Source organism: Silurus aristotelis (assembly GCF_946808225.1).
Source record: "Silurus aristotelis genome assembly, chromosome: 14".
Lineage (NCBI taxonomy): Eukaryota > Metazoa > Chordata > Actinopteri > Siluriformes > Siluridae > Silurus > Silurus aristotelis.
In genome coordinates, this window is record NC_139587.1 from 16,073,307 (window position 1) to 16,097,668 (window position 24,362).

The window sequence follows — 24,362 nt, forward strand, 5'->3', positions numbered from 1 at the left end:
GCTTAGTATAAGACAAGAAACTGCAAGGATATATGAAGCTTCATGATGATTTCTGACAATCTACTAGTTTATGAATTCTTTTTTTTTTTTAAGCATTTAATGTCTCTGAATTTGAGGTGACCTCACTGTTATTCCAGAGCAATAAAAACATATTTGCAGTAATAAATTAATGTATTTACACTATCAGAAACACAAGAGGGCAGCTGATTTAAACTTATTAGGTTTATTTCAGATATTCATGACTGGTTTCACAGTCACCTCTGGCTAACTTAACGATACCATAAGAAGAGCAGGGAAAGAAAAAAAAATACATTGATCAATATAAAGAAATGAATGAAATACACATATAGTAAACTGGCTAAGCGCTTTAGACCCCCTTTCCCCAAAACAACACCACAATCTATCCATCAACTAAACAATAGTGTTTTATCAACTGGAATATTTAGCAGGCATTTACAGGACAGCAGGGGAAAAAAATTGGAAATGAATATTAAACATGAGAAAGCATGGGACAGAGGTGTGTTCTGAGGTCTATTTAAATCCTGTTGCTCTGTCTATTGGGAATTCAATCTTGTTTACATTCAACCACTCAAGTGAAGGCCGTTAGTCCTTTCTCTTTTCCCCAGTAGCTGGACAGTTACAACTAGTTTTGACAGAATGCTACATTTAGATATTTTTTTTTTGTGCAATTTGTGTAGCATGTTTTTATTTATCTCCGAGCACATTTATAAAAATCGAAGCAAACAATCATGAAGGGATCATAGTGTAGAAAACACGACATCCCTATTTAAATTCAGCACTTAGGCCTCATTTTCTAAACCTTGCCTGGTTTGTCACTCAAGCTGTGCAAATGTTCTTTTTCATATCCAAGATTTAACCATATTATCCAAACATCATCTCACGTGTGGAACTTTATAGGAACAAAGCACAGCCCCCAAAAGACGAGAGCAAGAATGTAAACAGTTCATTAAAATACAGATCAAGATTAACAAATTAACACTGTTTGATTTTAAGAAATGCACATGATGTGTGTCAAGGGACTCGTTCAGTGGCTAATCTCTCATTTCTGCTTCTAGTGAAGTTACTTAGGATCTACAAAAGTAGCAAAATATTTGCAGATTAATAAAGGTGAGTTTATCTTTCTATGTTCTAGGTTTATAAAAAAAAAATGTGCTGAAGACGTGCAGCATAAAATAAAGGCCCTTATATCTAAAATATAGAATCTGCTTTGTCATGTCTAGCACCAACTGACAGGAGGAAACAACCATCCTCTGAAAGAACAGAGCACTTTAACAGTTAGTTCATATTTTAATATATATACTCATATTATTACCGTTATATGATGAATAATATCCAGCTCTAAAACCAAAAGTTCAAATCTACACAAACAAAGGGAAAGCAAAAATCAAAGGAAAAACTACATCAAAAAATATAAACAAAGCGTATAGAGATACATGATTTGTTCTAAAGCAACATGCTAGTGTTTGTTGGCAGTTTATAACTATTTTAACTGAATTTCAGTGAATGCATTTGTTACACAACCTCTCGTTTTCAAGTGGAGCAAAAGCTATACTTCTGTACATTTTCACCGATGGCTGAGTGACTTTTATTAAACCCTGAGAGTTAGACATTGCATCATCTCCATGTTTACTGTTTGACCATATTTTGATTAAATATAAATTGCCCGGCAAAGTAATAGGGCTCATTATGTCTTTTTTTTTTTACTTCAAATATAGTTTTCTTCAAATTTCCTATTTGCAAGGCGTTAACTACACCCATGCAATCAAAAAATGTGTATGTATGTATGTATGTATGTATGTATGTATGTATATATATATATATATATATATATATATATATATATATATATATATATATATATATATACATACATGTATAAAAGCTGCAATACTTTCCTCTCAAACCATCCCAGTCTGACATGCTCTTCTTAGTGTTCCTTTGGTTATGTATAAAATCTACATGCATCTCATCTTTTACATAAAAAAAAAAAATAAAAAATATTACATAGAAAAAAGACCGTTAAAAATAGTTTCTTTTAAGAGGGTATTTTCTGATTAGTATGAACATTTTTCTCGCAATATATCCCAAATCTCAAACATGAAAATTAGTCTGTACGCTTATTTGCTTTGTTTCCTTTTCAACAAATTTATACAAAAGATCGTTAGTACCACATAAGAAAAATAAGTCACGCACAGAGAAAACTAAGACGTGCGCACATTTTATGGAGTATTTCTTTCATCCTTGGAATGAAAGTATTCAATGTTGTTTTTGATTGTTTCTATCTACACTGAATTTAAGCACTTATAAGTACTTAACATCACACACTCGCACACACACACACACACACACACACGCACGCACACAGCCATGCAAACCCTTCAAAATATTGTATCTTGCTATTGGGCATATCGATACACAATGCCATTCAACTTGACAGAGTTGGCATAGTGGTAAAACCCATAGAAACCCAATTTTTAAGATTCCATGGTAAAATCTAAATGCCCAGTGTATTATCACATTTCTTCATACTGTTAACAATTTAAAAACAAATCATCAATATCAAATTCTCACTCAATGATCAGTCCCCCACTTTTTATGACATTAGAAGAAGAAAAGAAAAAAACATCTTCCTGAGTAGAGTCATAAAATGCTAAACTACAAGCATTAACAATATTCTTTATCAACCACCTCAAAATATCCAGCCTCGAAAGCAAAACACAAGCAGACTTTGTACCACTGGGAGTGCGAATGCAACAAAAGTGTCCAAATATATTTATGTTCTGGGCTCGGTGCAACAGTCCCCATTCAAACCCTGATTAATGCTGGAAATGTTCATATGTCAAGTTTTTGCTTCACCTGATCAAAGGATCCAAACAAGTGATCAATGAAAAATTTTTGATTTTTTTTAATTGCATGGTGATATTTTAATCCATTCTGTTTTTTTCTGAACCAGTGGAGAAAGATCTCTAAGTATCAGCAATGTTGGATTCTGCTGGATAAATCAGAAGTGTCTTCAAATCTGGGAAAAGGTCCCTCTCAGCACTGCTCTACTTTGGTGTTAGTAATAGACATTACTGTAATAAACTTGATTAGTAGTTTATTAGTTGTGTTTCACCACCTCTCCTTTTTCCTACAGCAACTTCCAATCTTCTGGTGGTCTGGTTTCTCCTAGCTGACTTCTCTGTGTATGATGGCACTTGTGTAAGATTTGCTTTTGTGTCTTGAAATTTTGGCCAAAAGTTTCAGCCAAAACAGTTTATGTATTTGAGGTACAATGGCAAATATGAAGGCGAACAAACTGAAGGGGTGACATTTTAATTAATGCACCATGTCAGATTCGACTATTTGGTGAGGGATGAAGGGCTGACCTGAAATTTCAAAGATGAACAGAAGAATGGTTAAACATGTTATTTGTATTCATATTCTAACCGACATAAAGATACAAAGGGCACAAAATATCTAAAGGTGGAACAATATATGAATTTAAACATGAAAATAGATGTAAATAATTTCATAGTATATTACTTGTAATTAATGTTCTCTGTTGTATTTTTTAAACTAAAAAATGTCTGTTACCTGCACTTATCCTTAGCTGGGCACCCAGTTGTGAGATGAGCTCTGTGTGGTGGCTGGCCCAGGGTAATTTTGCCCACCTGGTACAATGGGGTCAAAGTTGAAGTCAATCATATCTCCATCCATAAGGTCGCTGTTGATTATATAGTCAACATCACAGTCCAGGTTCTCGGTAAACATTTCAATATCCAAGTCTGTGGGCAGGCGATCGTGAGAGGGCAGAAAGCAAGCTGGTGTCCCATATTGCCCCTGCAAACCACCATTCCCAGCTGCAGAAGGGACAGCTCCATGTTGAAGTTGCCCTCCAGCAGACATTTGATGCTGGGTCTTCATAGTTGCTAGCTGTGGGTGTTCCTGGCCCATGCCAGGCAGCATCATGCCAAAGTTCATTTGAGAGTGCTGCTGATGCTGCACTTGCGATTGAGTCTGAAGAGACATTTGCGGCACCTGGCTCGGTTCAATACTCTTGCCCAACATCATCTGGCCAGCCTTGGTTTGGTTGCCAGACATGGGTTCCCCAAGGCCCAACAGATTATTACCTCCCTGGCTGGGCATCAGAGGGTCCACTTGAGTCATCAAGATATCAGTTGGTGGGGGTGAGTCAGAGGTGAGGAGTGCCTCAAGACTGGACGGCACATGGGTACTGAAACCACTTCGGGATCCTGGACCAGGCAGGGGGTTAAAGAGGGAGTTTCCAAAGTTAGATAAGCTTGGCTTGGGCTCCCCAGCTTGCTGAATAGAGATCTGTGACCCTGGTTGGGGTGGTCCTTGAGATCCCTTAACTGGCTGCAGCTGACGATATGAAGCAAAATTAGACCCACGGGGCAGAAGGGTAGAAGCAGAAGGCAATGGAGTAGGTGGAGCTTGAGGTGCTGTGCTTGGGCTTGCACCGCCTTGCTGTGAAGTCATCAAGGTAAGCCCATCAATTAGGTCCAGCTCCTCCATTAGAGTGTCAGTAAGTGTAAGTGGAAGACCGCTAGTAGGATACCCACTCAGAAGTCCATCTTCAGGCAAGTCATCTTCATCTTCTTTCACTGGGGGAATTGGAGAGTGCCTGCCACTTAAAGTGCTGGCGTTTGAACTGGTACGTGGTCTGAAGCTTGTCCACATGTCTTGGTCATCCAAGCTACCACGTGATGATGGGCTGCTACTGTTCACTCCCCATTTTCCAAACTGTCCTGGAGTGCCAGGACTGTCTGCATTTCCTGCACCAGACACACCCTCACTCTGTATGGCACTGCCAGGACCACCACCTGCCACTGCTTGCTTCTTTGTCTGCTTTGCCCGCATACGACTTTTTAGCAATTTAGTGCTATTGTCCATGGAGGTAGCACGGCGCCGAGGTGCTTTTCCCGTCTTACCCCCTTCGGGATTAAGCATCCACCATGAGCTTTTTCCAGTAGATTCATTGTGTACTCTCAAAAACTTGTTGTGGAGGGACAAATTGTGACGAATTGAGTTCTAGGTGAAAGCATAAAACATGCACAGACAAACACACAAAACTATGAAATAACTGGTTCTGACAAAATATAAAGCATTAATAACCTCATAGTACAACATTCAATAACGTTTTATAGTTCAGAATAATCAAAGCATGTGGCCTAATTTCGGTGAATATTCTGAAATAAACTGTATGAATTTGTAAATGAGAATTTGAATCTACCTTCCATCCAGCAGAACTGTTGCTGTCTCCTTTATCCTTAAAATACGGCACTGTTTTAACCATCCAGTCGTAGATCTGTGCCAAAGTGAGTCGCTTTTCCGGTGAGTTCTCAATCGCTTGGCTTATCAGATCAGCGTAGGACTGATTCCCCCAGGCGTTGCGCCGGGACGAACCCTTTCGAGGTGCAGCTCCGCCCACTCCTGCAATCAATCCTCCCTCCGAGGTGGCGGATTTTTCGGGCTCGGATATGATTGGCTGTGGCTCCTGTTTTTCTTCCTCGGCTGGTGGGGTTCCTGCGGCGGACTCGGCGCCGTCTGGCCCCTCCACTTTGACAGCTGAGATGTCGGGCCGAGGCAGTGGCCATGTGCAGGACCTCGGCCTGCTCTGCGGCTCGAAATCTGGGTCAATCGGGGGTGCATTGTCCGTCTCCATTGTAGAGAGCAATTACTCCAATTTCAAGAAAGAGTCTGATGGTTTACAACGTGAAACTAACAACCTGCTATTCTTAACCAACTAAAACTGTATTACAGCTAGCGTTAAATTTTACTTAATAGTGATTTTTCAATCGTTAAAAGTTATGCGGATGACATACAAAAAGTTTAGCTGATTTGGAACGATATTTATTACAAAATTATTTTGAATATTTGATCTAGTTTCTTTTTTCTGGTGGATTGAGCGAACGGTAATAATCCGATCGCACAACTATATATCTACAAAGCTGTTTAGTCCTCAGATTGGAGATTAAATGGGGCAAATAATCTTCTTAATAGTAACTGTCATAAACCTACCGACTGACACGGTGGGTCTCTTTGTTTACATAAAGAACAAAGGAAATTCACATGACAGATAGCAAGGAATCCATTACAACCTACTGACTCCCAGGGTTAAAGTTTAAATAAAAAATTATAATAAGAAATACGCCTAAAACATATATCTTCGCTAGAAGTTAACGACTAAAAAATAAAAAAGGCTGCAAAAAACGTGTAATGGAGAAGAAAAAAGAAATACCCAATAGTAAACTTGTAATAGAATATCTAACACACACCTGAATTGATCTCCGGGTTATACTGAAAAATCGAGATCAGTCACTTTCAAGTCATTACTACAGCAAGAGACAATTATGAACATTTCTTGTAAACCAAATATTCGTTTTCATCACTTTATAGGCACATTGTCATGCCGTTTGAAACCAAATCCACTAGACTGGCAGCCCGGTCGACTTTATTAATGGGTAATAATTGCACACACAGCATCGTGCAGGTCCAAATCAGCCAATCGTCCGTCATTTCACGGTACCGGGGGGCCAATTTTGCGCTCAAATGTCACTTAGATGAGTAAATGGGTTATTTTGTACTGTACTGTACTTCCACACTAGATCCTCGCGACCACACACGCGCCGTGTACACGACGATTTGTAGGAGATTTGAATAGTCAAACCTTTTCCGGGTCAATATGAGTTAACTGTACTAATGAGTCCAGATTGTTTCCATCTGAATTGAACTACAACACTTCGTGTTACTGTCGTTCAAGTGTGCCCGCTCCAACACGCTGTGTGTAGGCGCGTGTCACCATCTGCCATGTTCCTACACACACACGCACGCACGATGCTCGCGCGGCAACTACGCCGAATGCGTCCGTACCCCGATCGCCGATTCCGAGCGATATCTCCGAACTCCTTTTAATCGTAAAGTGTAAGAATTCAGCCCCGCACGTGGACACCGGGTTTTCAAGAGATCCGGGCAAAACTCGACACCAAAGTTTGAACGTGAGAAGAAACTGGGTAGCCACCGAGTTGGCTAACTCCTCCGGTTAGTTATAAAACAATCCCTCTGGAAAAGTGGAAGAAAGCGGATTTTCTTGTGGAAGCTGGTTTCCCGGTGTAGTTTGGATCCAAATCCTTTCCGTCGTGACCCCGATTCAGATTATCCAAGACTCATTCATCGTATGGATCTTGTTTTGTTTTGTTTTGTTTTGTTTTGACTCGAGGCGAAGACTCCCTTCTGACGTCTGTTTACCACGGCCAGCTAAAGTATTTTGCGCATGCGCGAAAGAGGGGCTCTGGGAAATGAAGTTAGTCGTGTGATAGTACACCGCCAGGAACTGGGCTCACTTCCACATCGAGCTGGGGTGCTCCAAATCTAACTTATGTAACAGTTTCTAGAAGCGCTGTGAGACAGAAACTGGTCTCGATCCTGAATCGAGGACTTGTGAAAGACGACCTGGCCGTGGCGATTGATTTATTTATTTCTTTAATGACACCATCCAGTAATCAAACACGAAACATTTTTTTGTATTGCAACACAAATAATTATAATATTGTAAAACACTGATAAATAATAATACCAATTATAACATTATATAGTTTATAGGTGTAGTATGTCACTACTGATTTTTGCTCATACAATTATTTATAAATAAATATACCCTCATATAAGAATATAATGATCCCCTTATAACAAATGGTCCATATAACTTGTACAAAATCTCATTATAGACATACACATATTCATTACTTTTTCTGAAACTAGACAAGTATTGGTACTGGGAAAATCGTATAGTCATGATGCATGGTGACTGGAGGTGACCGGATATCCGCTATTACTGAACTTACCACTGTTATGGACAGGCCTCGTGTATGAACTACATTAACCAGAAGGTGCTGCGCGCTGCTGTAGATGGGGGTGGAGAGACGACATGTTGCATGATGCAACAGGGAAAAAAAAACGTGTTGCCGTTTGGAGTCTTTATCTCTATAAATGTTTTAGACCCCCTTAGTGACTCTAATAATGAAAAAAAACAAGTCTAGCGACAAGTTCGGCGACTTTTGAACAAATCGTTGCGACAGTCGAACGCGATACGATTTGAGAACAGGTTTGTCCGTATTACTATCAGGGTGTAACACTTGACAGTGAAGCGAGTTCGACCAATCATTTATCACAATTCTTGGCAGTGACCAATCACTGTGCAGCTTTGTTTTTCGTCGACTAGTCAATCATCTGAATTGTTTGTCCCGCCCCTTGTACTATTTTTTAAACTTGGAGATGGTTTTATAAACTTTTTTTGTTGTTTGTTTAAAAAAAAAAGCCATACAATTATCATTTGTACATACCAGACGCACAACTGGAAATACATAAAAAAAGATAAAGTATAACACAATGTTATAATAAACGAAATACCCCGCCCCCATGATATACAGTATTGCATTCACACTTTGAATCGACTGTTAATTGAGTTATAAAACATTTTAAATTGCGCACAATTCATAAAATTTTCCAAGCAGAATGAACATTTAATGGACGCACCAACCATAGAAGCCATAGGTTACGCTCTAAAAACCGTTTAATGGGTTCATCTGTTGTAAATATTTAATGAAATGCACAAGAAATTGAAAAGAATATCCTGTTCCAGAAACCTACAGAGTATCTGCAGGTGAAAAATAAATGTATAGGTTCACAAAAAGAACAGAGAGGTGAATTATCCTTCCTGAATTTATATTTAAAGGCACTGCAGGGGTCATATGTTTTAGTCTCAGAGTATTAGTCTCAAATATAATACAAAATAATGATGATGATAATAATAAAAAAATAAATAAAAATAAAATATAACATTACAACAGTCCAATATAACAGTATAGGTATTATCAAGTCTAGAAGCTTTTATTGTCATCTCAACCGTATATAGCTGATGCAGTACACAGTGAAATGAGACAACGTTCCTCCAAAACATTGGTGCTACATAAATCAACATAGAGCTACATAACAGAACCTCGCCACGTAAGGTTCATTGTGTGCAACCTGACAGACACAGGACAGTGTAGGACAAAAACACAAAAAAGCGCCGCCAGTAAACCTGCTGTGTTATACAGTACAGTGTGCAAAAGAGAACTGTATACAAGAGTGTACTTGTAAATAAACACAAAATGTAAACACAAAAGGTTGTGCAAAACAGCAATAGCAGGAATCAAGTGGATGTGCAAAAAACAGCATGTAAACAGTTATGTTATAATAAAATAATAATATTATATAGGTGATACTGAATACATGGATGTTTGAAATGAGTATGAGTGTGTGTTTGAGTTCAGATTTGTAGCAGCTCAGTAACACACAGTTAAGTGAGTGTGAGTCAGTTTCAGTTTTTATTATAATAATAACACTACTATTACTAAATAAAAATAATACTTCTACTGCTACTACAACTACTACTATTTTTATTATGATTAGTAGAAGTAGTAGCAGTATTATTATTATACACACACACACACACACACACACACACACACACACACACACACAGTAGTAGTATTGTTATAATTATGATCATTATTAGTAGTAGAAGTAGTATCTTTAGAACCAACATCATTATGATTTAATCCTATATTTCATAATGAAATCCTAATGACGATAGTACAATAATGAAATGTTATGTTATATTTTTATTACTGCTTGTATGTGATATAATCTGAAACATTTATGTTAAAATTTCGGCTTTTTCCGTTATAAGCGTTACGTCTTCCGGGGCGGGTTCTCTGCGGTGACGTCTTTCTCGTCTGATCCAATCAGAAACTGCGGTGTAACTTTCAAACGTGCGCCGAGGCAAAAGTCTTCCGCATAGCGATGTAGTTAGTTAGCTAGGTCAGAAAGTTCCCTCTAAAACGCGGCGCTCTCAAATAATTAGGTAAGTCGTGCTGTCTATCTTAGCTTTATCTAGAGTATTGCTCAATATCTTGGTAAAAGGATTACATTTTTTTTGGACTTTGTATAAGAATTCCGTTGGTAGCTCTAGTAAGCAGGCGAGAAAGCAGTCAGATCGTGATGTTGTGACGGTTCTGGGTTTATTGGTGTGTTACCTAGCATTAATTATGTTTTAACATTATTCAATTGTTTGTTGTAATTTAGGAATGCATACAACCATTGAGCTTTTAGATAATGTTCACCGTCAAACATTATGCAAGCCTCCTTCATTTAGTGGCTCACTTTCTGTACTCATGCACGGGTTTTCTGTAATCTCAAATTGCATGCTTTGCAGGCAACCATGAGCCATCTTCATGGTTTATCATTTACATGCTTAAGACAAACAAGTATGCAAGGTTATATATATAAGTTTGTTTGTTTTTTGTAATTGTAGGTGATTATGGAGAGTCTTCACCAGGAGCAGGCCTGCAGGATGTCAGTCCCCAGGAGGAACGTGTCTTTCCGTTTACCTGACCTGTGCTCCAATTCCTCAGTTTGTAAAATCACAGATGAAACTCTTCCCTACATGTCAGGAATTTTCGATGAGACTATAGATCCTTCTTATATGTCAAATGAACCAGTAGCAACCGTAGATTTGCCTAAACAGGTAAAGTTAAAAACAGTAACAAAAGATGAGGTCTTTTTAAATGCTGGTATTGAAACAAAGGCTGCATACAACAGCTGGCTTAGTATACCAGTGGAGGACGGTCATTCAATAGATTTCAGCATGTCCATGACATCTGCACAGGGTGACCATGAAGACAAGAAAGATGTAACTGAATCCAATCCAAAGGCAGACATTCCTGACACCAAGTGTCATTCCCTAGAGTCTGTAAGCGGTATGGAAAAATGTGATTCACTGGTGAAATCAAATAACAGCACTTTCAATATGGCTAAAGAACTTAAAGAGCGGTTTTCTGTACTGAATTTGACCAAACCTGTTCCCACTAAAACAACAGGGTCGAACAATGTTACTTTTGAAAAGTCAGAAGAGCTTCAAGAAAAGTCTTCCACACTCAGTTGTACAATTTCCAACGATGATGCAAGTGTGGGAGACAAACATTTAGAGGACAAATGTTTAAACTCAACTGTTGATGTCAACTGTTGTGGCTCATCAAACTCTACCATAGAGCATCCAAAACAGAAGCTCAATGAAACTGTAGATATTACTCAGTCAAATAGACAGAAACAAGAGAAGATTGATGAAGAGCGTACATGTAGTAAGGACTGTGAGATGCAAAGCACTTCTGCAGAGGAAACCAATGCAACTGTTGACTTAACTGCAGGTGCTACAACAGAAGATGCTAAGCCAGGTTCTCTAAATGTAGAACCAGTTCACAGGATATTCGTTAAACACAATTCAACCACTGACCTCACACACCCAGAGCCTGCTCCTAACTCAACTATGACCAAGATCAAAAGCTCTGATTCTGAAATACCAGAACCGTCAAATACTAACTGTGGTATGACTAAGAAAGAGTCACTTGTGTCTTCACCATCAGCTCCAGTCAACATAGCTGCACCATTGAGAGTTGATGTGACAGTTGGCACTGACAGAACTCTAGATCTTTCTGAAATTGTTGGCACAGAAGAGCAACAAGACCAAGTTAGGAGAAGAAATGGAATGTCTGATGGGGAAGGTTGCTTAAACTTGGACACCAGCCAAAGTAGCACATTTTCAATGGATGAAATACTTCATTTGAGACGATGTCCCTTCGTTATATCCACACCTATTATTCTGGAACGAGGCTTTGACAAACTGGGATCTCTAAAGCCCACAAATATACAAAAACAACTCTCTGTTATCAACAGTATTAACATTCAAACGAATAATGACACTGCTGGTGTTACTAAGCATGACGGATTAGAGGTCTCAAAGACAAATCAGTTGTCTGTCAAGTCTGACACCTGCAGTCAGATCCAAAAAGTTTCATCAAAAAGCACTTCAACTTCTGCTACCTCTGAAGCAGGAACTGGGAACAAACCTCTTTCGAAACTTGCAGTCAGAAGGAAAATTCCTCAGCCCGCTTTTAAATCCAATATTCCCAAAACCCAGCTCCCTCTAAGGCCTTCCACCTTACAGTTAAACTCAGCAGTGGTGAAGTCAAAGGCTACAACAGCAACACAAGCTTTAATTCAACCAGAGATGTTCTCATCTGCTTTGCACAGCACAAGGAGGACAGTCGAGCTGAATAAAGGAAAAACTCTTTCTTCTTCAAAGAACACTTCCACAGCTTCCACTGTAAAGGTAGGAAACATGGTCATAGATTTTATTAAACTGGCTGGTCAATGTTTAGAATCATAAAGTGCTGGCACTTCAGTGCTGCAATCAGCTAAATGTGTGGCATAAGCACTTCTGTTGAATAATAACAGCAGTAATAATCATAATATGCATTTTGTTTAGTTTTGGAATGAGCCCCTCTAGAATCAAAAGTCTTTAAAAAGTAAAATGAAGCAAAATATCTAGATATAAAAAGAAATAAAGGTTAATTACGGAGGGGAGTGGTGGCTCCAGCGGTTAAGGCGCTGGGTTGCTGATCGGAAGGTCTGGGGTTCAAGCCCTGGTATCGCCAGGCTGGCACTCTTGGGCCCTTGAGCAAGGCCCTTAACCCTCTATGCTCCGGGGGTCCCTTACGAGGGAAAAATCAAGGTCCGTGACGTCGGAGTGACGTGGGGCCGCCTTCCCGTGGGCTCACCTCCTACAGGAGGGATCGTAAGGGACGGTGCTGTGAGGATTGGGCAGCAGTCGAAGGCGGGGGCCTGCTTAGACTGCTGCCCCCGCGACCCGGATTACGGATAAGCGGGAAAAAATGGCTGGATGGATGGGTTAATTACGGCACAAAAGAAATAGCAAGTGACCGCACAAAATGTGTCAAATGATGGTAATAACGTCAACCGGTATGGATCATGTAAATAATTTCTGGGACAACACACCTTAAAGGTCTGCATGGCAACAAGTGATCTACAGACTAAATTACTGGCTGAAGCACATTTCTGGCATAAATGCACCAAAAATGAGGAGAATGAAAGTGGTAAACAAACAAATAAACAATTACTAGTTTATTTATTTATATATTTAATTTTTTACTGTGACTGAAACAATTTTACAGCAAATGAAAAGGGGCTAATATAGCACCACCCAGGCTCAAATGTAGATGGTTTATTCTTAGCACAGAAGTGACCCCATCATCTTTGTGCTGCTGGTATGATTGCACCAGATGCCAGTATTGCTATGGATCTAGGGTTAGATCAGCATCCATGTTTAGATTAGTGAAGCAATGGGGGCATGGATGTAATCTTCTGATGCTCTAGTTCCAGTTTGGGGGTGGCTCGATACATAATCTCTACAATATCAGAATATAATACCTCGGTATCAATATTAAAAATAGACCATAAGTGACAAACAACCAGCCTCAAAAAATAAGTGAATTGAAAATATAATTAAAAGAAATTTTTAAAAATAGATTCATGTCTTAATACCTTTGCATCACAATGTAACAAAAAAACCTACAGGTAACATGGGTTACATTTTGATGGTGGAAAAAAAAAAAAAAAAAAATGTTTTTTATATATATATATATATATATATATATATATATATATATATATATATATGTGTGTATATATATATATATATGTGTGTATATATATATATGTGTGTATATATATATATATATATATATATATATATATATATATATATATATATATATATATATATATATATATGTGTGTGTGTATATATATATATATATATATATATATATATATATATATATATATATATATATATATATATATATATATATATAAATGTATATGTAATGTATATGTATAATCAATATCAATTTGGGAAGCACTGCCGCCTACAGGTGAATTTAAAAAATACTGAAATTATGATATCGTGCCGTTTATAATATAATATAATATTCAATTTTTGTTTTTACCAGTCACAGTTTACTTTTGTATATTAAACTGCAGCATAAGCTTAAGAAAGCGCTATTATTAGATTGGTGTGGGCTGTCATAAACCTGCTTGCACCAAGGTCTCTGATTTTTGCAGGATTTTTTTATGGTAATTGTGATGTGCATCCGAGCTTTGGTGGGGTATTTACATGGGCCAAAACTAATAAATGTTTAATGGCTCTGACTAACTTTACACCTATTCACCACCCTAATACTAGACAATTTTTTTTGCCGTAGTCCTGTTCCAATTATGAATTGTGTAGCAGGAAACTGATTAATTGTAGATACCTGAGTAAAAATAATCATGGAATATAGTTTTGAGGTGGATGTAGCTAGTAATCTAGCATTGTGTACTTTTGCTACATTTAAGATTTTATTTGTGTTCAAGTAATATGACGAATGTACTGTATATTTGACTTTTTTTTTTTTTTCTTTCTCTCTAGTCTTCATCTGTTGCTACCTCCACCGGTACATGTAATTTGACTGCAGGTAAGCACTTTGATTAGTTTGTGTGGACAGCACTTACTGCTAATTTTATACGATATAATTTTTATATTTTATAAAAATAAAATTTTTATATTTGGCAGAAACCCTTATCCAGAGTGACTTGATTTTAGTTATACAACTGAGCAAAGGTTAAGGACCTTGCTCAAGGGCCCAGCAGTGGTAGCTTGATGGTACTGGGATACTGTGATGACCATTTGTGCAATTTACATTGTTCCCATCGACAATAATAACTTTCCATTCGCTAGTGCTTGTGACATGAATGTGAACCAAGAATGTGTGGTTTATTTTTTTTTATTTGTAATTAATGAATAATCAGTAAGACATTGTACTTTGGATGGGATGGTTGTGAGTTCAAATCTGAGCTCGGCCCTTGAGCAACTGCTCAGTTATATAAATGTGACCTATAACTCACACCGGATAAGAGCATCTGCCAAATGGTATACATTTAATGGAACTGGAAATGAATGAGTGTGTGTGTCAACTGGTTCATTACTTCCTGTGATGGTGCTGAGAATGTTTAACTGATTAGGGAAAAAAATTAAATATTTTTGGCACATGGAAACTGGATTATTAGGTCAGTAAACTGAAAAGATGTTTTAATATTCAATAGTCTAGTGTGTTATTTTTTTTTGTTTTTTTTTTGTAATAGATTATTTATATTGTTAAACTCAGGTAGCACAGAAATGGGACAGAGTGGAGCTGTAGCTCATCTTCCTGTCCTAAAATTATTACTTTGGTACAGTATTCCACTATTCCACAAATACCTATCATGCTTAATTAAACTTTGCTTTGTGTGAAGTTTTTTCCTTCTCATTTTAAAAAATTGTTGCAATGTCTTGCTTTCAGCGTCTAAGTGTATACAGTATCTAATATAGCCGCTGAATATGAAACATGTAGTTATTTGTAGCCAGCTGGTGCTCAGAGACATTTATGCTGATCTTAGATACCTTTTTTTTTAAACTAATGATCTTGCACTTGTTTCACATTGTGTAATATTTGCACCTTATGTAGTCCTTTGTACCACGCTGCTACATTGTTGTACCATAGCTCTGAGGAAACAAAAACTCCCCAGAAAACATTTTGTTTTGTATTTGCAGATAAAAAGGCAGGGAATACTTGTACTGCGTTTCCTAAACCGTCTGGTTTGCCACCCCCTGGTCGAGGAAGATTTGGTCTTAAACCACCTGGGAGTGCTGTTTCCTCAGAAGAAATTAGTCATGCTCAGACTAACAACAAACCAACTGGTCTATCAGGTGCTTTACAGCAGTATTTTCTTCCAAACACTCACAATTTCCATCTGTTTGTTTGATATGTTGCTTTTGTTATTTGTCTTGTCTATTTGTTTAAGAGCGATGCACAATAATCTTTTGGCATATTCACTGTGCTCCACCTTGTTTAAAGGTATAAGGAAAAGGAATTCACTGCTTCCAGGTTTTCCCAAGAAGCATGCAAGCAGTGATGTCTTGCCAGTGGCAAAAAGAAAGAAAACTGGTATGATTATGTGCTTGCTACTCATTTATCATGCTGGATGCGAAGTGATTTATTCGCAAATTGCTTGCACAAGAAATGTGGAATTCATGTAAACCCTTGAATGTAAATATATGCATGAGAAGCTTAACTAAGCATATAAATTATATAACTACAAATCATGTCATTTGCATGGATTACAGCATTTTTTTTAATATGTGGATTTTACTGGGCTTTCATTATAGCATTTAGCATACATCTGTCTCAGAATTGATTTGGATTGGAAAGATGTCAATTGTACATCCTTATGTACTTCCATTTATTTTGTTCAGGAATAAAAAATAATTTAGGGAAAACTGTTTTTCATATTATTGGCATTACATTTTTCTTTAAGTTTCTGAGGTACATTGCAAACAAATCTCCAAATGAGAGGATTTAGTCCCTATTTATTATTATTGCTATCATTATTATTATAATATTATATATTAAATGAGTCAAAATAACTTTAATTTCTGCCTTACAAATGCAAATTAGCTCCGTCAGAAAAGCAGGTGATCTATATGCAGCCTACGTAGACAAGTATTGAGAAAATCGATGTTTCCAAAGCATATGTAAATGTGCCAGAACATTTTTGTTTCGTTTGAAATGTTTTAAATTAAAAAGATTTATAAAGGATGTCTACTGTGTTACTTGAAAATATAATGAATGTTAGATCAAGGCATGTTCTTCACTCAGATTTACAGAACCAGCACAGCTGTTCTGAAGCTCCAGCAGGCTCAGAGGAAGGGGAAGGTGTTCAGAAGAATGTAACCACTCCCACAGACATCACATTGAAGAGAGCCGATGCTGGTATGAGTATTTTATAACGTATAATAGACAGTTTCCCATGTATTTGACTGCCTCTTCAGTCACTTTTCAGCAAGATGTCCACTGTTGTTATCAGGTCAGACTAGAAATTTGATCAGATGTGCCAGCATTTCCTGTGTGCATATTTTAAATATGGAACCTTACAGTTGAACAAAATAATTTACTTTTTATTAATATTGCTTTTACCATGCAGTGCCACTATACTATACTATACTATATCAAGTAAAATAAATAATTTAGCTAGAACGTTTTTATTTTTGGTTTGCCATCATCTGTGTGGTTTATATACCACAGTATTAATGAAATCTCAATTCTGATTGGTCTGGAATTTCATTGCAGCTATACCACATCTAATTTCAACTGTTAGACACAATGCAGGATTCTAAGAATCTTCTTTCGGCTTCTCCCATTAGGGGTCGCCACAGCGGACCATCCGTCTCCATACCCCTCTGTCCTCTACATCTGCCTCTTTCAAACCAACTTCCTGCATGTTTTACTTCCCCACATCCATAAACCTCCTCCTTGGCCTTCGTCTTTTCCTCCTTCCTGGCAGCTCCATCCTCAGCATTCTCCTACCGATATACCCCATGTCCCTCCTATGCACATGTCCAAACAATCTCAATTACGCCTCTCTCACCATGTCTCCAAAACGTCATACGTGTGCTGTCGCTCTAATAAACTTGTTTCTAATCCTGTGCATCCTCGTCACTTCCAACAAAAACCTCAACATCTTCAGCTCTGCTACCTCCAGCTCCAACTCCTGTCTTTTACTCAATGCCACTGTCTCTAATCCATACAATATCGCAGGTCTCACCACAGTCCTATAAACTTCTACTTTCACTCTTGCAGATACTCTATCACAAATCACTCCTGTTACTCTTCTCCACCCACTCCACCCTGCCTGCACTCTTTTCTTCACTTCCCTAACACACTCTCCATTACTTTGCACTGTTGACCCCAGGTACCTGAACTCTTCCACCTTCACCAACTCTTCTCCCTGCAACCGCACCACTCCACTGCCCTCCCTCTCATTCACACACATGTACTCTGTCTTACTCCTACTGACTTTCATTGCCCTTCTCTCCAGCATGTACCTCCAGCTCTCCAGGCTCTTCTCAACCTGCTCCCTACTCTCACCACAAATAACAATATCATCCGCAAATATCATAGTCCACGGAGACTCCTGTCTGACCTTGTCCTTTAACCTGTCCATCACCACTGCAAACAGGAAAGGGCTTAGAGCGATCCTTGATGCAGTCCCGCCTCCACCTTGAACCAGTCTGTCGTTCCTACTGCACACTTCACTGCCGTCACACTGTCCTCACTGTCCTCATACTGTCCTCATACATGTCCTGCACCATCCTCACATACTTCTCTGCCACAACTGACTTCCTCATACAATACCACAACTCCTCTCTCCACCCTGTCATACACTTTCTCTAAATCCACAAACACACAATGCATCTACTTCTGACCTTCTCTATACTTCTCCATCAACATTCTCAAAGCAAATAATGCATCTGTGGTGCAGTTCCTTGGCATGAAACCATACTGTTGCTCACAGATGGTCACCTCTTCTCTCAGCCTGGCTTCCACTACTCTTTCCCATAACTTCATGGTGTGACTGATCAACTTTATTCCCCTGTAGTTATTTCAGGTAACTCCAACATCTCCCTTGTTCTTAAAGATCAGTACCAGCACACTCCTTCTTCATTCCTCATGCATCCTCTCCAATCCTGTTTAAAAAATCTTGTTAAAAACTCCACTGCCATCTCACCTAAACATCTTTACCGGTATGTCATCTGGTCCAACCGACTTTCCACTCTTTATCCTCTTAACCGCTGCTCTCACTTCCCCCTTACTAATCCAATCCACTTCCTGCTTCACCATCTCCACACCATCCAACCTTCTCTCCCTCTCATTTTCCTAGTTAATCAGCTGCTCAAAATACTCCCTCCATCTTCTCAACACACTCTCCTCACTAGGCAACACATTTTCATCTCCATCCTTTATTGCTCTAACTTGCAGCACATCCTTCCCAGCTCAGTCCCTCTGCCTGGCCAATCGCCACAAATCCTGTTCTCCTTCCTTAGTGTCCAACTTCTCATACAGCTCCTCATATGCCTTTTCCTTGGCTTTTCTTGGCTTTCCTCATTCCACCACCATGTCTCTTTGTCTTCCTTTCTATTTCCAGATGTCACACCAAGTACCTTCCTAGCTGTCTCCCATATCACTTCTGCAGTAGTTACCCAAACATCCAGCACCTCTTCACCACTACTGAGCCCCTGTCTGACCTCTTCCCTGAACCTCACACTACAGTCTTCCTCCTTCAGTTTCCCCCATCTTATTCTTCTTTCAGTCCTCACGCTCCTTCTCTTCTTCTTCACCGCCAAAGCCATCCTATAGACCACCATCCGATGCTGTCTATCTACACTGTCCCTTGCCAACACCTTACATTCTCCAATCTCTTTCAGGTTGCATCTCCTACATAGAACATAGTCCACCTGTGTGCACCTTTCTCCACTCTTATACGTCACCCTATGATCCTCCTTCTTCTTTGAATAAGTATTTACCACTTTCATTTCCATCCTTTTAGCAAAATCTACTACCAGCTGCCCTTGCACATTCCTCTCCTTAAGGCCATACCTACTTATCACCTCCTCATCACCTTTGTTCCCTTCACCTACATGCCCATTAGAGTCTGCCCCAATCACCAATCGTTCTTTCCTAGCTACACCATCTACCACTTCATCTAACTCACTCCAGAATCTTTCCTTCTCCTGCATCTCCATCAATACCTGTTGGTAAACCGGGCCGCATATTTGGCATGTTTTACGCTGGATGCCCTTTCTAATGCAACCCTTCCCATTTATCTGGGCTTGAGACCGGCACTAAGAATGCACTGGCTTGTGCAACCCTAATGGCTGGGTTACAGGATTATATGAATGTGATGTTCTAATTTGTTAATATTTCTCAATTTGCAGCACTCTGGATATTAAATGCTTTTTTGTTCTTTTTGCCAAATAAATGTTAAATAAAATAAATGTCTGACTTGCAATAATATATAGGACAGCGGAAAGCAACATTTTGTGATTAAATCTTAAATCAAAAAATTTCTGTTACATTATGGCTTCTGTAGATTTTCACTCAAGCTATAAAATCTATATCTTAAACATATATCTAACAGGCAATGCTAACAGAATATCCACTTTTCTGTATTTTTATCTCATCTTTTTTATCTTGCGTCTTTCCTCACCCAGACTGTGGAAATTGTAAACTACTTCAAGAGAAATTACGCGCATTTCATGAAGAACTGGGGAAATTTCTTCAAGAACCTGGTCGACCAGCAGGTTTGACATCATAGTCTATTTAGTCTTGTTAACATTTTAAGCATTTACACTATTGCCAAAAGTATTCACTCACCTATCCAAATCATTGAATTTAGGTGTTCCAATCATTTCCATGGTTACAGGTGTAGAAAATCAAGCACCTGAACATGCAGACCGCTCCTACAAACATTTGTGAAAGAATGGGTTGCTCTCGGCAATGAGTCCAGGCGTGAAATTTTCTCGCTACAAAAAAAAAAATACACAGTCAACTGTTAGTGGTGTTATAACAAAGTGGGAGCAATTGGGAACGACAGCAACTCAGCCACGTAGAGGTAGGCCACATACAATCACAGAGCGGGTCAGCGGATGCTGAGACGCATAGTGCACAGAGGTCACCAAATTTATGCAGAGTCAATAGCTACAGACCTCCAAACTTCATGTAGCTCAAGAACAGTGCGTAGAGAGCTTAATGAAATGGGTTTCTCTTAAATTCTACAAAGCAAACTTGGAAAGAGGTTAGTCTTAAATCTTCGCTTGAAGATAGCCAGGGACTCCGCTGTACAGACATCTAGGGGAAGTTCATTTCACCACCTTGGTGCCAGAACAGAGAAGGGCCTTGAAGTATACTTACCTTTCATTCTGAGAAAAGGTGGTACCAGTCGAGCAGTGCTGGAGGATCTCAGACAGCGTGGTGCAATGCGAGATGTGATGAGGTCTCTGAAGTAAGATCCATAAAGGCATGGATGAGTAAGTTTGGTGTGGAAGAACATGACTGGCCTTCACCACAAACCGATAGAGCAGCTTTGGGATGAATTCGAGTGGAGACTGCGATCCAGGCCCTCTCGTCCAACATCAGCGTCTCAGTGACATCACAAATGCGCTTTTGGAGGAACTTCTAAACCTTATGGAAAGCCTTCCTAGAAGAGTTGAAGCTTTTAGAGCTGTATAGGGTGGACCAACATCATATTAAACCCTATGGATTAAGAATCGGATGTTACTCAAGTTCATTTGCATGTGAAGGCAGACGAGCGAATACTTTTGGCAATATAGTGCATTCTTTCTGTATATTTAGGCTTTTATGATGATGTGATTCTATGTGACACCATCTTTTTCAGATTGTAAAAAGTGGGTCTTGCTTCAGCAAAATCTTGAGTCATGTTTGGAGGAAATGAAGAGTTTACAAACAGGTATTATTCACTGGTCTTTCAAAAGATTTCATTTACTTTCTGTATTGAATGCTGTCTGCAGTCTCCTTTGAAAGCATTGGAACAGCAAGGCCAAGTTTATTCTTTTTTTGCTGTAGACTGAAGACATTTTAGTTTGAGATCAAAAGATAATAATGAAGTGCCAGTGTAGGATTACAGCTTTTATTTCCTTGTATTTGTATCTAGACACAAAATAAATCATTGTACCATTTGTATCAGATCACACACTTTTTAGGTGAGCAAAATGATCGGAAAAGATAAATTTTCAAATTTTCTAGAGAAGCCAAGCTCATATCTGCATCTTTGTAAATTCTGTTTTGAAAGTCTGATCCTTGCTGCTTATAAATGGTTAGTGTCTTGTGATTATGGCCTCTGTATTTATACACTCCGGGTTCCGGATTGTGATATTTTTACCCTGTGGAGTTTGTTGATGTCACTGACTGTAGTTTCAAGGTTTTTTTTTATTGCTCTCACAATGTTTCTATCAGCTGTAGTATTTTATTTTTATTTTTTTTAGCTGATCCATGTTTGTTTTGTTTTTTTTGCTCACTACACAAGTGTTATTTTTTATGACGCCTCTGATTGATTTTTCATCTTTTCCTCTGCTTTTACCTCATAAGCCCTATCTTGGCTTGTCCTTTATCTTTAAAATACTCTAGCATATGTGGTCTTCACTTTGTTTAAACAATGTTTACAATTTTTCAGAACATACCTGAACATACTTTAACAAGAACCCAAATGGTTTCAGTCTAAAGCAAATCCAAATAAACAGGCCTTGCTGTTCCCACTGTTTTAGGAGGGGGCTGTGTGTTAATAACATTGTTGTTTTTACTTTATCCTATCTTTTGGCACTACTTGCAACGCTAAATTAAAAAAATCTTTTTGCAGATCATCGTTAAGGAAGAAGAACTTGGCTGGCCTGCAAACTTTGTATTTTGTATAATAAAATGAAATAACAAATAAAATGATTAATTTATCTCCCCCTCCCATATTGACTTGAAAATAGATGCTTTTATTTGAGTCAGCACACTCGTTAATGCTTTTTACACTACATGTATTGTTAAATAGTCTAAGCTTTTACCTATAACAAGAACATTTGTTCTTTATAAGCATGAATAGACAATCGCCCTGCATAGAGTGTGTAAGACATGGTAAGTAAACATGGTCCAGTTCAGATCAGTTTTGTATTTTTTGGATTCAAATTTAATGTCCAGTTAAATTGTCTGTTTCCCATTTTGATGTGTCTGGTTACTTGATATTACATGAATTAAAGATTTACTAATTAATATTGTTTGGTTTTTGGCTTGTGGTAAAACTAATACCAAAAAAAAACAACCTCTACACACAGACCGAATAAAATTTAAAACTTTTTAAAAACTTTTTTAAAACTTTTTCTATCAACATTCACACCCTTTTTCAAATGCGTTTTACTTTTAAAATGTAATTTGAATAACATTATTATTAACAGTATTATTATAATATATTAGTAGCAGAGTATCATGTATTAGTGTTCTATAATATATGTTGCATCTAATACACAGAATGTATAGTATTCATGTAATAATGTGTACTTAAAGTTTCTGTGTTCAAATTGCCATGGTGTTACATCTGAGCGTTGTGTTGCATGTAGACAACCTGTGCTAGTTAAACCTTATTTGGATTCAGTAACAAGTGTGTTGAACTAATTTATGCACATGTATTGCAAAGAATTGCAAATGTTCTTGGGTAGACGTTTGTAAAACAGCACCTATAGCATGTATGGACTTGTATATGCAAGTTGTTGACATTAAATGTTTATTATACTCTATACATTATACCATCTCAATTTTTTTTATTTAAATTTTAATTATTGGTAGTTTTTAGAATGTACAATGTACATTTACATTTTTATGAGAACAGAACGGGTGTGGTACATGGTGTGGTACATGTGGATTTCTTGTTTTTGCCAGTAACTGCCCTTGTGCAATGCTTACGTAAGAGGTAAATACTATGTGCACCTTTTGTATTTAGATTAGGAACTTTTAGATTTTAAAACTAACTTTTATGAAATATAATCTAATTTAATATTTTTATTTATTTATACATTTTATATATTTTTGCAGCACTTAAATTATAGCAGGTCAGTAGTTTGGAAAATGCAGCAAATAATGAATGTAACATAAGACAAATTACACAACATTTTAACTCTGTTTTACTTTTGTTTTTATAAATAGATTCCCACTTTGACTTCTTCCTTGTGATCAGAAAAACTACTAGGTTTTTTTTTTTTATGAACAACAGTTTATTTGGATGCTTCCTGATGAGTAAAGTAGACTAGTGTAATAGGAAACTGATACAGAAGTATGAGGAAACTAGGAAGTAGAAAAGAAAAACAAGGTTTTCCAGTTAGTCAAGGACTGCATTTTTCTTATATTTATCCTTTTTTCCTATAATGAAATCTCTGGTAGGATTAAAGAAAGAACTGCTCTTGTGTATCTAACTACTAAAAACAGTCACCCTCTAAAATATCAAATGATCTGTTTTTCTGAAACTATTCATGAATTTTTTGTGATTATTTATGTTTCTTCATGAAGAAATGCTGTTGTGCAAGACGTCTAGCTCTGGCAAAATTCAGACCAAGAATTTGTTACAGTGACTAGAATATTCTGATTGGAATTGTTGACTGCCATTTAATAATCAATTCATCATGTCCACCACAATCATTTTCTTTTATTTATTTCACTGCTGTTCTGACAACACTGCTCTATCCATTCATAAAAGACCAGGCCATTTTGTCAGTGTTGTTGAGGCTGTGCCAAGGAGTAGATGCCAATGTGGTCTTCTTCAATTGTAGCCAAACCGCTGCAAGCATCATGTGTTTTTGTGTATTGAAATACTTTTTCCAATTTTCCTTCTTTTTTAAAAAAAAAATCAAAGCCAATATGCCTACAGTTATTTCTGCTGGATAATTGTTGTTTTTTTCTTACATGCCTGTTTAAACGTCCGTCTTAAACACCACTGCCACAGTCAAAAAAAAAATAATTACTTATGCTGAT

The 24,362-nt window shown here is 37.8% G+C and overlaps 2 protein-coding genes across 3 annotated transcripts; one reads left to right on the forward strand and one right to left on the reverse strand.

Annotated features, from left to right (window-relative positions):
* Positions 1-204: 204 nt before the first annotated feature.
* Positions 205-8,167, reverse strand: foxo4 (forkhead box O4). The gene is made up of 3 exons (XM_083560087.1): positions 5,258-8,167; positions 3,598-5,055; positions 205-3,389 (listed from the first exon to the last, which is right to left on the reverse strand). The coding sequence occupies exons 1-2, from the start codon at positions 5,687-5,689 to the stop codon at positions 3,610-3,612; spliced, it is 1,878 nt and encodes a 625-aa protein (XP_083416213.1). The 5' UTR covers positions 5,690-8,167; the 3' UTR covers positions 205-3,389; positions 3,598-3,609.
* A 1,627-nt stretch (positions 8,168-9,794) lies between these two features.
* On the forward strand, positions 9,795-23,134 carry LOC310737161 (uncharacterized protein). Of its 2 annotated transcripts, XM_083561352.1 has the most exons (9): positions 9,795-9,931; positions 10,382-12,235; positions 14,396-14,441; positions 15,557-15,712; positions 15,861-15,950; positions 16,662-16,775; positions 20,054-20,143; positions 21,238-21,309; positions 22,216-23,134. In XM_083561352.1, exons 2-9 carry the CDS (start codon positions 10,388-10,390, stop codon positions 22,224-22,226), a joined length of 2,427 nt encoding a protein of 808 aa, XP_083417478.1. In that variant the 5' UTR covers positions 9,795-9,931; positions 10,382-10,387; the 3' UTR covers positions 22,227-23,134. The 2 variants fall into 2 exon arrangements, with proteins under 2 accessions (XP_083417478.1, XP_083417479.1); XM_083561353.1 differs by lacking the exon at positions 15,861-15,950.
* The last annotated feature ends 1,228 nt before the right edge of the window (positions 23,135-24,362 follow it).